Genomic DNA, 13843 nt, shown 5'->3' on the forward strand with positions numbered 1-13843 from the left:
TGCTCTCCTCCTCCCTCAGAGCTGCCCCAAGCCAGGAACTCAGTTTGTGGTGGGAAATCGTCCTGGGAGCCCTACGGTGGCCTGTCTCTCTTCATAAGCTTTGGGCATAGAGGGCCTCCCAGCCCTGACTCGGGAGAGTGAGCAGCCAGGCAAGAGGCCACCCATCCTGCACCCCACTGTGGGTGGCATCTCAAGTGGCTTCTGGGTGGTGTTCAGGAAGGGCCAGCTAAGCCTATGGAGTTGAGAGTCAGAATGGCCTTCGTCGCCCAGGCAAAAGCCAAAGAGAGGAAGTGACTTTGCCCAGGTCATCTAGGCAGGAGGTCGTGGAGTCAGGAGTCAGATCCCAGGTGTCGGCTCCCTGCCCCACAGCCACCAGAAAAGGAGGCCTGAGCTGTACGTCAGAAGACGGGGCCCTCGCCTCATCTCTGCCCTTTGGGGGTGTTTGTAAGACCTGGCTGGGCCCAATCATCACCTACTCTAAGCCTCCATTTGCTGTGGCCCACACAGGGTCTATAAGTGAGGACAGCTGGAATGACCACAGAAGGGCCCTGGCCAGGGGTCCTGGGCTTTGTCCTTCCAGAGTTTGAGTCTTGGGTATAAGTCCTGCCTCCACCTTGTTCTTGCTGTGACATCAGGCAAGTTATTTACTCTCCTGAAGACTCGACTTCCAAGGGTCACATTTGTTCCCTCTGCCTTTTGGGGCTATCCTAAGCAGAGTACTGGAGAGCCTACAGGTGCCATAGAAATGTGGGTTGTGGGCTACACATCACGGGCCTCTTGGTATGCCCTGCCTCAGTGAGAGGAGAGCCCTTGCCGGCCTTCCCCAGGGCTCCAGCCTACCCAGGCAAGATTGGCCTAGCTTGGGCCACATGCTCTCCTAGCCCTTCTCCCCACCATGGTGGCTTCTTGGGTCTTTTGTTGGCTTCTCGTGGAGATTGTGGCTCCTGGCTTCACCACTAGGGTGTGGCTAATGGGCTTCTCTGTCACCTTTGCCCTGCCTGCCCTCAGCAAACCCTCGTGCTTCTCCTCAGGTTCAGCTCCAGCTGCTGACAGCTATTGTGAAGCTCTTCCTGAAGAAGCCAACAGAAACCCAGGAGCTCGTACAGCAGGTCCTCAGCCTGGCTACCCAGGTGGGTCCCAAGGCCCACCCATGTCTTGGCAGGGAGTCGGCCAGCAGCAGCAGCAGCAGGACTGCCCTTAGCACCTTGGACAAGCCCAGCCCTGAGGGGACGTGGGAGAATGAGCAAGCCTTCCCCCTGCCCCAGTGAACTTACCATGTGGCTACAGAGGCCTAGGATTCAAGGACACCCCGCCATTGTGGCAAAAGGAATGTGTTTGGTGTGGTACAGTGTCCTGTGCCATAGCCATTAAGGGCAGGTGTGGATGACTTTGGGGCTTTGGTGTGGGAACAGGGAACAAAAGGGCCAAGGCTGGGGCAGAGGGCCCAGGACCCCAGTGTCCCTGCTGCTGCAGGGTCCTGCGTTTCTCCCGTCTAGAAGGTGAAACCCCCTTTGTCCATCACTGTTCTCCTTGGACAGTTTGGGGTTGGGGGGGTGAGTGTGGGGGAGAAAAAAATCGCAAGCCTCTGTGCAGTGAGGGCTGCCTTGAGGGTCTCAGCTGCTGCCCTGCTATGACCTCCTCTGGGCCTCTTTTCTCTGTCTACCCCATGCCCACCTCCTCCCACAAAGGACTCCGATAACCCTGATCTGCGGGACCGAGGCTACATCTATTGGCGCCTGCTCTCTACAGACCCCGTGGCGGCCAAGGAAGTGGTCCTGGCTGAGAAGCCGCTCATCTCAGAGGAGACTGACCTCATTGAGCCCACCCTTCTCGATGAGCTCATCTGCTACATTGGCACGCTGGCCTCCGTCTACCACAAGCCCCCCAGTGCTTTTGTGGAGGGCAGTCGGGGGGTGGTGCATAAAAGCCTGCCCCCACGCACGGGCTCGTGAGTACCAGGCCCATCAAGGAGGGAGCTGGCCAGGCCCCAGGGCATCCAGCCTAGCCAGTCAGCTCAGCGGAACAGCTCTGCTGCCTTTGAGATTCACCCACCCCTGGGATCAGAGGACCTGGTGGCTGTGTGTGGCTGGGCTCAAACAGGGAATGAGCCTTGCTGAATAGTCAGTGATCTCCCTGCTCTGGAGAGGGCGTCGTTGCCACCTGCTCTGCTAGGTTTTGGCATGTGACATTGTTTCAGAATGATCTGGGGTCCTCCTTCCCTCAGCTGGGTCAGTTCAGTTTAATGGTGATTGAGTGCTTGCTGGATACATGTCCCTGGTGGAAAAAGGGCACTGGCTTCAGCCTCCCAGAGACCTCTGGGAAGGAGTTCCAGAAGACTGTCCTCTATCCCCTCCAGGCCTGACTTGGTACCCAGGTGTGCTCTGCCAAGATGCCCAGAGGAGGCTGAGTTTTTCCTGTTGTTTCTAGCTTTATAACTCAGTCACATGAAAAGGTGGATTTGCTGCTGGGGCCTGAGACAGGCAGTCTGCCCTGCCCAGCTTACCGCTTCCCTTTCTTGTGTCTTCCGTGGCAGGAGTGAGAGTGCCGAGAGCCCTGAGGCCGCCCCGACAGGGGCACCCCCCAGTGAGCAGCCAGCTGTCATCCCTGCCCAGGGGGACCTCCTTGGTGACCTGCTCAACCTGGACCTGGGCCCCCCTGTGAGCGGGCCCCCTATGACCACAGCCTCAGTCCAAATGGGAGCCGTGGACCTACTTGGCGGAGGTCTGGACAGCCTGGTATGTCAGGAGGCTTTCCCTTGTATTTCATGGAAAGGTATCCCCAAACCGACTGACCTGAGCCATAGGGACCAGACCTAGGCTCCGTGTTCCATCTTTGGCCCCCAGACAATTCTTTTGGCCCTTTAAGGTCACGTATGTATGCGTCTTCAGAAACTGGGGGTGACTGTGGAGGGCTTGGGGCTTGGTAGAGCCTATAGCAGGTGTGCATGGAGCGGTGCCAAGAGGAGTTAGAGGAGAGGGGGAAGCCTTGCAGAGGGCCTGGCGTGGTCCAGAACACCTGGTGCTACCGCAGTGGTGGCTCCGAGATCCATTCCTGGGCTGCGTGTGGAGCTCCAGCATAGGGGGGAAAGACTGTCTAGATAAGTCTGTAGGGAAGGCCTTTCTCTCCAGGTTTGCCCACCAGGAATCAGATAGCAGCCCAAGGGCAGAGCTTTGGCCAGAGTAGAAATCTCTTCTGAATAATCTTATTTTTTCCCTCTTTCCCTTTCTTTCTCTTCCTTGTCTATGTCTGTGTCTTGTCTCTTTGCTCCTGGCTTCTCTCTCTCTGCATGTGGCTGACTGTCTCTCCACCCTGGCTGCATCTGCTTGGAGATGGGGGACGAGTCTGAAGGGGTAGGGATCAGGCTTCTTCTCCGCCCTTTAAAATCTCCCCAGGTGCCCGGGTTATGTCTCCCCTTCCCCCTCTCCTGTTTGACTGGTCCACAGCAACCTTAGGGAAGAGCCAGGCTGCTCCGCCTTGGGCACGTTGGGGTTTATAAAGTCAGAGTGGTACTCCCTCCTGAGGGGTGTGCCAGGCACCTGCTGCTGCCAGTGTCCCCAGGCTCAGGCACTTCACGGGATTTCTCTGTCTCTCCCAGGGCTGCTCTCTAGCTGGGGCTTCTCTGCATTCTCAGCTCTGGGGGAGTCACCTCGACTCCTTCCCTGAAGCCCCCTTTCTGAGCTGGTTCTAAATCCCTTTGGTGGATGTGTCTGGGGTGCCCTGCCAGTGTGGGTGTAGCAACTGTTGGCTGGGCAATCGCCCAGCTGGGGAGGCTTCTTGTAGCCTTCCCCAGGGGCAGAGGGGAGTTTCCGTCCTGGCTCTCCAGTTACTGGGCTCTTTCTTGTCTCTGCAGCCTAGAGGCGATGTGAGTGGAAGCCCTGCAGTGAGTACTCAGTCCCCACAGCTCCTGCCTCTCTTTCTCGGGCCTGCGGTAACATGCCCCCTCAGCTCGCTCTCACCAACTCTCTCTCTGTCCCTTTCTAGATGGGAGGCACCAATTTTGCTGCACCTCCTGCAGGAACGATGCCAGCCACCCTGAGTGCGCCCATTGGTGGTGGCTTGGGCGACCTCTTCGACTTGACCAGTGGAGTGGGAACCCTCTCGGGCTCCTATGTGGCTCCTAAAGCAGTAAGTCGTGGGCCCTGCCTCGCAGTCCAGGAGAAGCAGAGAGGAAGGCGGTGGTTCTTAAAACAAAGCCTGCAGGGCTTGCTCTGCTCACCGCCCACATCTTGGCCAGGGCCAGGTTTTGTGTCTTTCATCCCAGGATCCTGCTAAGGGCAAGACCCTGGGCTGGGTCATTGGCTGCCTGCCATGGCCGCAGGTTGGGCTCCAGGGCCCTGCCTGTGATGGCCTCCTCCGTGCCTGCCAGAGGGCAGTGGGGGATTCTGGGGGGACGTGAGTGTGGAGGCCCTTCCTGCCAGCATTCGATTCAACAACAAAACACATTTACCAACCGAGAGACTGTGTGTGCGGCGTGCGCACGAGGGTTGAAGGGTCATCTTGGCTAATGGTCCCATAGGTTTCCGCCTCTCCTTGGAGGAAATGGCACTCCAGCCCGGTCAGCACGGCGAGGTGGGCTTAGCTTGTGCATTCAGTGCGGTCCCTTCCAGAGCACCTTGTAAGACGCTGGTCTGCTCCTGCCTGACCACATGCTGACCAGGATGGCACGTGGTCACCAGAACTGTCCGGAGATCTGTAGGGACGGCCTGGGCAGGCTGCTGGACGAAGGCCAAGAGACCGCATCATTCCTCCAGGGCTAGAACAAGGACCCTTCAAGTTCAGCTTGGGGGCAGAGCCTGGCACCTGGGCACGCCTGTGTGCATACACTTGTATGTACACACATATATGCATGCCCCCACACACCACTGGCCTCTGGGAGCTCCAGGCAGAAGAGACAAAGCCGAGGCTCACCCGCTAGCAAGGGCCCAAGATAGGATTTGAACCTGGATCCTCCTCTAGGCCACCCACCCCTCCCCTCGGTTGGCCTTCTCTTGTAGGTCTGGCTCCCTGCCATGAAAGCCAAAGGCCTGGAGATCTCGGGCACCTTCACCCGCCAGGTGGGCTCCATCTCCATGGACCTCTTGCTGACCAACAAGGCCCTGCAGGTCATGTCTGACTTTGCCATCCAGTTCAACCGCAACAGGTAAACCCCACAAGCTGGCAACTAGTGAGGTTTCTGAGCAGGGCTGGGCAAGGAGGGGGCACTCACTGACTCCCCAGGGCCGCCCAGTGTGGGGGTGGAGGAGTGAGATGGGCTCCGGGGCGACCGCCAGTGGGCAGGACCCAACAACCTGGTGCAGCTGCTTGGCCCAAAGCAGCCTCTCGATGACTCTTCTGCCCCCAAATGGCACCAGGGAGGCCTGCACTGCTGTCTCGGTGGTTGGCACCTTGGTGCTGACTCTTCCCAGGGGCCTGCATTGCCCCACCCAGAAATAAAGGGTTGGCAGAAAGGACAGCCTCAGACTGGGCCAGTCAGGGATGAGTCTCAGGAGCCCTTTGGGCTGGAGCTGGTCCTCCGGGATGATGGGGGGAGGCGAAGCACAGCGCACAGTCGCAGACGGAGGGGGCCTCAGTGGCCCTCTAGTCGAGCCCATATAGCCCAGCTTCCCTTGGGAAATCTCAGAGGGGCTGTGAGCTGGGGCCAACAGTCAGCAGCAGGATGTGCTGATGGGGGGGGGGGGGGGGGTGGACACAGATGCCCAGAATGCTAGAACCAGAAAGAGCTTGAGCCCAGCACTCGTCACACCCAGCCCCTTGCTTGGGAGCATCTGAGAGCATTGCCCAAAGTCTGAAGCAAATGTGGGCCAGAGCAGGGCCTGAAGAGGTCTAGCCAGGGGCCCAGAGCAAGGGGTCTGGCTGATGCCCAGCGGGAGGGCCACAGCTCAGGGTCTGCTTCTTGCTCCACCTCCTGGGACTCCCCTGCCAAAGAACCAGAAAAGTTCTGCTCTTGGGGGGGACAAACGTCTGTCGGAGCCACTTCATCTACCTCAGCTTGGCTGCTGCTGGACATTTCAGCCAGGAAGCCTTCGGTGTGGGCCGCAGAGCTTGCCTCAGATCTCCCCACGGTAACGGCCAGATGCCCCCTGACCCGCCGTCCTCCGGACCTGGACTCCTCGCATGGGTCCCGGGCAGTGTGCCATCAAGCGGCCGGCAGCTCTGGTCCTCACTCTGGATGTTCACTCGGCATTCGCTTGTGTTTGCCCCATCAGCTTCGGCCTGGCCCCCGCGGCCCCGCTGCAGGTCCACGCGCCCCTGAGCCCCAACCAGACGGTGGAGATCTCCCTCCCCCTCAACACCGTGGGCTCCGTCATGAAGATGGACCCCCTGAACAACCTGCAGGTACGCCGGCCCGGGGCAAAATCCCGGAGCTGTTCCCGGCCTCCCTCACCCCTCTTCCAGGGGCGGCCCCAAGTGTTTGGCCAAGATGAAAGCATCGATGCTGCAGCCGTGTGGCCTGCCGGGAGGCCTGACCGCCAGACTGCCCTTCCCCAGGCTGGGCTGAGGAGGGCTGGAGGCCAGGGGCTGGGGCCGGAGAAGGCCTGGCAGCGCCTCATTCCCTTCCTGTCCCCAGGTGGCTGTGAAGAACAACATCGATGTTTTCTACTTCAGCACCTTGTACCCGTTACACATCCTCTTTGTGGAAGATGGGAAGATGGGTGAGTGCTGCGGGGGTGGGCCTTCAAGGCCTCCTGCTCCCCATGCTCCCGGCCTGAAGCCTCCGGGTGAAGGGAGCCCCTCGGGCAAGTTCAGGCCCACAGGCCTTGTGGTCCTTGCTCTGGGGGGCTGGACCGTGGGGGGATCGCCCGGGAGAGGAGTCCCGGAGGCGGCCCGGGCTCAGGAAAGCGAGGCTGCATGCAGAGGACCCTGAGACTCCCAGAGGGGGCAGCAGGCTGGGACCAAGGGAGAAGCGGAGGAGCGCGGAGCTCCCCGGGAGGGCCTCGAGACACGTCCGTCACCCAGACATGGGGGGGGGGCTCACCCCCCTTCAAGGGCACCCAAGTCACAGGCTTTCAGAGCCCACATTTTAGGCCGGAGACGAGAGACGGCAGCCAGCTGCGCTGGGTGGGCTCAGCTCGATGTCTCTCACCTCAGAGCGGCAGATGTTCCTGGCCACGTGGAAGGACATCCCCAATGAGAACGAGGCCCAGTTCCAGATCAAAGACTGCCCCCTGAATGCAGGTGAGCAAGCCGCAGCGGGCAGGAGGCGCTCTGTGCTGGGGCCGAGGGACCCACCCAAGGGGGCTGGCGAGGGGGCATGGCCGGGAGGGCCAGGGACGGCTGTTCTAGAGAAGGGGGGAGGCTGAAGAGGCGCCTTGCTCTCCTGGGGTGGGAGCGCCTGCTTGGGGCCGGAGGAGGGCACCCATCCGCTGTGTCCCCTTGCTGTCTCCCAGAGGCCGTCAGCAGCAAACTGCAGGGCAGCAACATCTTCACCATTGCCAAGAGGAACGTGGAGGGCCAGGACATGCTGTACCAGTCCCTGAAGCTCACCAATGGCATCTGGGTCCTGGCCGAGCTTCGGATCCAGCCTGGCAACCCCAACTTCACGGTAAGGTTCTTGGCAGCCCCCTGGAGGCCTCCTCATCAGCCGGCTCAGAAGCCCGGTGCCTGCGGCGGGCGGCCGGGTCGCCCACGCTCCCTCCCCTCCCAGGTGACTCAAAGCTGGCACCGCTCTCACCAACCTTGGATTTAAGTGGATTCTGTTCTCAGAAAACAGGATGAAAACCCGGAGAAGGAAATTCTTTTCCCGTCTCCCTTCCCTCCTGGAGGGGGCCGGGAGCATCGCCTTCTTTCCCCTCCTCGCGGGGGGCAGGGCCGCCCTCCCCTGCCAGCATCCAGCCTGGCGCTGCCATGGGCCCGAGTGGGCGTGTTTATTCCCACCTCCCCGCTCCCCATCTGTTTGGTCGCCTCCCCCGCAGGGTCCCTGCGCTCCCTCCCTCCTTCCTTCTGTCTTCCCTCTTGTGGACGCCCCCACAGCCGCTCCTCCCGCACCCCCCAGCCTTCGGCCTACTCCATTCCACGGCACCCTTAGGCTCCGGCCGAGGCCCAGGAGCAGAGGACGAAGGATGGGCCCGAACCCCGCGTTTCCCGACCCCACGGCCCAGCTCTCCCGGGGCCGCTCGCTCCCTTCTCGGCCGTTTCCCCATCTCTGAAATGAGGAAGGCAGGCGGGTCCTTCCCAGCTCTCGAATTTTCCGGGTCTGTGATGATGGTGGTGATGCTTGCTGCCCCGCCTCATGTGACCCTCACCATCCCGTGCCCATTTTACAGATGAAGAAACGGGCCGAGAGATGTTAGGGGACTCGCTCTAGCGTAAACCTGGGCCTTCCTGCCCCGCGTCACGGGCCGCTGCCAGGCAGCTTCTCTTTTCCCCGCGAGGTCATCCCTGGACTCTAGTGCCGGCTAGAGCCGGCATGCCAGAAGTCCCGAGTCGCTGGCAGGCCCCGGCTCCCGTCCCTCCCCCCTGCTCCCCGCTTGCCTCAAGCCTCCTGGGATGGGCTCCCTGACAACCTGCGGCTGCTGATTCATCCCCTCCTCTCCTGGCAGAGCCGGGCAGCCGGCTGGCAGCAGGTGTGTGGGCTGGAGGTATATTTGGGTCTCCGGGCCGACGTGGCGGAGGAGGCTGGCACGTCGCCCCCTGCTTCGTGCAGGCACATCTGCAAGCCTCCGGGCCTTGCTGGAGCCCCCTTTCCAGTCCCCTGCTCTGCGCGTGCACCCCCATCCCGTAAGAGACGGGCCTGGGCTCTTGTGCCGGCCGGCCCAGCAGCCCTTTCTCCGGTGTCGTCCCCACAGCTGTCCCTGAAGTGCCGCGCCCCCGAGGTCTCCCAGCACGTCTACCAGGCCTACGAGACCGTTCTCAAGAACTGATGGGCCCCTCCCGGCCCCCTGCCCCCAGGCCACGGGACCCCCGAGAGGCGACAGCAGAGGAGGCTTCCTGTGGGACACCCAGCTGCAGGGGCCCCGGGGCGCCCACTTCTGCTGGGCCCCAGCTCCCCGGGGAAGGGATGAGGGGCCTGCCTCGGTGCGGGGCGCCCCTCTGCTGCCGCTGAGGTTCAGCAGGGGAAAGAAAGTGGGAGAACGCTGGGGGGCATGTTGGGGGGCCATCTTCCAAGTTCAGGCCCCAAACAGACCCTGGGAAGGCCCTCTGTCTCTTGGGCTTTTTCTTGACTATCCAAGAACCCCTGTGGACCGGCTTCCCTCCTCAGCTAGATCTGCATTCTGTCCTTGGGAAGGCGGGAGGCAGGGCGGGGAGGGACGGCCTCTCTCCATCCAAGATGGCGGCCCCACGTCTTCTTCCCCCACGTTTGCTTTGGCTGAAACCTCCCCCAGTCCATCCGCCTGGGCCTCGCGGGGTCCCCACGGACCCCAGAAGCCGGGCGTTGGGCCTGCCGCTCGTCGTGCCCTCTCCCTCGGCTTCTTCAGATCCCCACACGGGTGCTCGCGGGATTGGAAATCCTCCCCATTCCCCACCGAAAGCTGCAGTCCTGCCCCTGGGGGGCTTCCTCCCCTTCCCTCCTGGGCAGCCGTTGCCCTGCCAGCCCGGGGAGCTCCTCGGGCTGGTGCTGCTGCCCCCATCCCCTGGGTCGGAGCTTTGGCCGCCGCCTCCTGCCGGACCTCCGAGCGCCTTTTCCTGCTCTTTGTTAATAAAGAATTATCGCTTCGGGCAACCAGTGACACTAATTTTTTTGTCCCCCCCAAAGTGCGCAGAGGGGTTGGGGTAAGACTTGGGCCCTTGCAGTAAATATATCTAATATATATAAATAAGAGGTATATATATTGTATGTTTACTCGTGTTTTCAGAGAGAGACAATAAAAGTGACATCTTGCCATCACTAGCATGTGTGGAGAGTCTGTCGGCCACTGCTTGTCCCCCTCGCACCGGGGCACCAAACCTGCAGTTTGGCCGTGAATTCCCCACTGACGTCTGGTCCGCCGGCTCCCTCCCGCCCGTAGCTTAGAGGAGGAGCTCTTCCGCAGTCGTGGGAAGGGAGAGGTGTGACCTTGGACAAGTCCCCTTGCCGCTGGGCCTGCCTTTTCTCCTCTGACATTGGGGTTCTGTCCCAGAGGCCCCCGGAAAGCCCTTCCCTTCAGCTCTCCCCAGCCGGGCCATCAGGGAGGCTCATGGGAGCAAGGACGGCCCTAGAGAGCTGCATGGATTTCCTGCGGAGCGTCCTCCGGACGAGCCCAGCGTGGTGGGCCGGCCCGGGTCCCAGAGCCCCTGGCAAAGCCCTGGAAGCAGCCGAAGACGCCGGCCAGCTCCGGCTAGGAAGCTAGGAAGGACGCTCTTGGGGAGCCCGAGCTGGCTGGGGCCTCGTGACCCCCCCATCAGCGGCAGGGGGGGGTGGACAGTGAAGAGGATGGTCTGTGCTTGTCTTCGCTGCTGTGGTTCTTCCCTGCTCCAAGCGGGAGACCTTCTACATGGGGGAGGGCCTCCCCTTTCCAATGGAAGACCTCGCGACGAGGGATTCCCTTTCTTCCCGGCCCCTGGGCTCCGCCGTGACCCACCACGCCCGCCCCTCCCCACGGGGGCCGCGGCCTCGCCATGGAGGCCGCCGACGGCCTCCTCAGCCCCACAGAGCCGCGCGCTTGCCAGACCTCGGCTCTTCATGGCGCCTCTGCACTCACCCAGCCACAGCTCCGGCCCGTCGCCTCCCGCCTGAGTGACGTCCCTCCTCCCTGATGGGTCCTCCTGCCTCCGGGCCCTCCTCCAGCCTGGTCACTCCCGTTTCTTCTCGTCCAATAAAACGCGGGCGTTTCAGATTGGAAGCCAGAACTTCCTGTCTCCAGGTGCCCCCGTGGCAAGTCCTGACCCCCGTGCGGCAGGCCCTCCTCCGCCCCCACACCCTGAGGAGCCAACACTCCCCACGGGCAGTGAGCGTCTGTGGGAACGGAAGTGACCCCAAAGCCTTATAAGAATGTACGCGGATACGTGCACGATAGAGCCTGTAACTGGGGAGGCGCCATCGCAGGCCCGGGGCCGAGAAGGGACGGCGGGTCAGGTGGGCAGGGAAGCCGGTTCGGAGGCTGTGCGATGGCCAAGGAGGCTGGAAAGGTAGCTTGGCCTTTGCCAGGGGACTTAAAGTACATTTTATCCTAGGAACTCTGACCTGGAACCAGAAGGCCCGAGTTCAAATCCAGCCTCAGACACTAACTTGCCGGGGAAACCCGTCGGCCTCAGCTTCCTCCTCTGTCCAACGAGCTGGAGAAGGAAAGGGTCCACCATGCCCATATCTGCCAGGAAAGCCCCCAACAGGGTCCGAGAGAGTAAGAACCAACTGAAAAGTTGGGGAGTCCACCAGATCTGAGCTTCTAGAACTTGGGGAGCCCCACCAGGAGAGGCGCTGCAGCGGAGAGGAGGCAGGAGGCCAGCCACGGGCCCGAGACAGTTTGCAGACAGCAACGGTGAGGCCGAGCAGAGCCCGGGGCGTGCGGAGATACAGATCAGAGAATGTCGGGGTCTTGGCCAGAGAGCAGGGAGATGGGGCATCTGGTAGAGGGGCAGCTGGCTGACTGCATGGAGAGCCAGCTGGAGACGGGAGCGCCTGGGTTCTGACCTGGCCTCAGACCCTTCCTCACCGGGTGACCCTCATTGCCCAGCCCGCGCCCCTCTTCTGCCTTGGAGCCGACTCACACACAAGGGAAGGGAAGGGCTTAGGAAAAAAGATGAGCCGCCTCCCAAAGCCTTGTAAGGGTCCAGGTGCTAGAGATGATGAGGCTGTCTTTGACGTGGGGAACTCCCAGTGTGGTCACTTCCTCCACCAACCAAATGATAGCCCTTTCAGGCCAGGGAGGTACATGGGGGAAGCCCCTCCTTGTCCTGGCTCCCGGCTAGGAAGTGTCAAAGGGAGGAGCTGAATCTAGGTCTTCCCAACACCAAGCCGAGCATTCTATCTAGCCACAGTGCCTGTGTGTTGATCCCCATGATGTTATTCATATATATGACAGGACAAGGGCCAGGCAAATGGGGTGAAGTGACTTGGCCAGGGTCATGCAGCTAGTTTGCCGTTTCCTTCTCCAGCTGATTTGACACATGAGGAAACTGAGACCAACAGGCTGAAGTGACTTGCCCAGGGGCACACAGCTACGGTGTGTCCAAGGCTAGATTTGAATTCAGGTCTTCTTAAGTCTATCCACCGAGCCACCTCGCTGCCTTCAACACAAGCATTACTATCCCCAATTTACAGATGAAGAAATCAACTGAGGCAGTTTAGCTTTCTCCAGATCCTCACTACACCCTGGGAGGTGCCGTTATTCTACCCATTTTACAGATGAGGAAGCTGAATGGGAAAGGGCCGCTCTGATCTTGTTTTGCTGATCCCAGATCCATGCTCTTTCCATTGCCCTAAAGGACCATGTGGAAAAACATGGCGGACTCGCCATCTAAACTCCCCAAGAGGCCTGGCAGAGCCGGGTCTCTCGCCTCCCTTCCCATCATCCTTCTCCCTCCCTGGTCATCAGCTCCATCCTCTGGCTTGGGAGCCGTTTCTGTCCAATTCCCCGTCCCTCTGGGCCTTCCCTGCCTCCTCTGTCTGTCTTCCCCATCAGACAGACTTTGCGGGCAGCGGCTGTCCCAGGGCTCAGCACGGGCCGGCACGCCATCATAGGCTCCTCCTCAGCCTCCGTCCTCTCTTGGCCCACCACGGCCTCCATCTGGCGCTGTGGAGATGGCCAAGGCTGCTCTCTTGCGGCCGATCCTGCTGCTGGGGGACAGCCAGAGAGAGCCGGCCTTGGCCTTCGCCCAGATGTCCTCGCCTCACCTGTGCCCTAGCCTCCCTTCCTACCTCCAGGCCTTTCCCTGAGCTCCTCCTCTGTCCCGCCTCTCCCTGCCATCTCCTTCCTTCAGGGCTGGCTCTGCCAAGGAGGAAAGAGCCAGAAGAAGAATCCGGAGCTTGACTTGGCTTGGTTTCGTTTCAGTCCCCGACATCCTAAGATGGCCACCTTAGACTCAACCCTGCCTATCGGTTCCAAGGCAGAAGAGCGGTAAAGGCTGGGCCATGGGGGTCAAGTGACCTGGCCAGGGTCACGCAGTGAGAGTCTCTGAGGCCAGATGGGAACAAGGCCCTCCCCTCCAGGCCTGGCTCTCCAGTCATTGGGCCACCTTGGGGCTCCCTTGGCTTGGTTTTGATGTGGCTTTCTTGGTATCCCAGGAGCCCGGCACCACAGTGCTTGGTAGCTGACTAACTGGTTCCTAGAGTCACAGGACCTGGGCAAGCTGCCTCAGCCTCCCTGGTCTGTTTCGGTGGAGGAGGAGGCTAGATGTTGAGATTCTGCCTTGTCGAGTGGAAGAAGGAGTAGACGTGTGCCACCAGGGGAAGGAATCTAGAGCTGGGCAGATGCGCATGGGACGTGAGGAGGAGGTAGTGAGCTCCCCATCACTGTAGGTCTCAAAGAAGAAGCACTTGGCAGGGATGAAGCAAACAGGATTCTTGGTCAGGTATAGTCTGGGCTTAACAGCAGGACCCTCCGCCCTCAGAGGTGCCCCCTCACACCAGTTTTCAAGTGCCTTAGACTTGTTCCTCACTGTGTTACCGAGTGCTTGAAATGATAACGATCGGGCCAGCAAGGGGGCTGGAGATTGGGAGCCAGAGGTCCTGGCTGTGTGACCCTGGGTGAGTCACCTCACCCCCACTGCCTAGCCCTTGCCACTCTTCTGCCTGGGAATGGGAGATAGAAAGACAGAAAGTTCAATTCTGAGAGAGAGCTGCTATCTGCTCAGAGCCGTGAAGGAGGGCAGAGCAGGAGGGAAGCCGGGAGAACCGGTTTGACCGGTCCTGGAAAAGCATGCAGGATAGGATGCTGGGAGGGGCTTGGAGGCCCTTGAACCTGGAGGCCAGGAGAGAGAGAGAGAG

The 13843-nt window shown here is 60.8% G+C and overlaps 1 protein-coding gene across 5 annotated transcripts in view; it reads left to right on the plus strand.

Annotated features, from left to right (window-relative positions):
- The window catches only part of AP1B1 (adaptor related protein complex 1 subunit beta 1), a 39007-nt gene extending 29181 nt beyond the window's left edge, over positions 1-9826 (plus strand). Inside the window, exons 12-23 of one of the 5 annotated variants that reach the window (XM_007490509.2) lie at positions 1032-1130; positions 1689-1948; positions 2534-2735; positions 3330-3350; positions 3851-3880; positions 3982-4125; positions 4995-5140; positions 6207-6336; positions 6569-6653; positions 7090-7176; positions 7389-7543; positions 8787-9826. In XM_007490509.2, coding sequence (XP_007490571.1) covers positions 1032-1130; positions 1689-1948; positions 2534-2735; positions 3330-3350; positions 3851-3880; positions 3982-4125; positions 4995-5140; positions 6207-6336; positions 6569-6653; positions 7090-7176; positions 7389-7543; positions 8787-8861 — 1434 coding nt within the window. In that variant the 3' untranslated portion in view covers positions 8862-9826. Of the gene's footprint in view, positions 1-1031; positions 1131-1688; positions 1949-2533; positions 2736-3329; positions 3351-3850; positions 3881-3981; positions 4126-4994; positions 5141-6206; positions 6337-6568; positions 6654-7089; positions 7177-7388 lie in introns of all 5 variants that reach the window. The other 4 variants (XM_056821536.1, XM_001364603.4, XM_007490510.2 and 1 more) reach the window with 4 other exon arrangements.
- Positions 9827-13843: the final 4017 nt, after the last annotated feature.

This window comes from Monodelphis domestica, chromosome 3, assembly GCF_027887165.1.
Source record: "Monodelphis domestica isolate mMonDom1 chromosome 3, mMonDom1.pri, whole genome shotgun sequence".
Lineage (NCBI taxonomy): Eukaryota > Metazoa > Chordata > Mammalia > Didelphimorphia > Didelphidae > Monodelphis > Monodelphis domestica.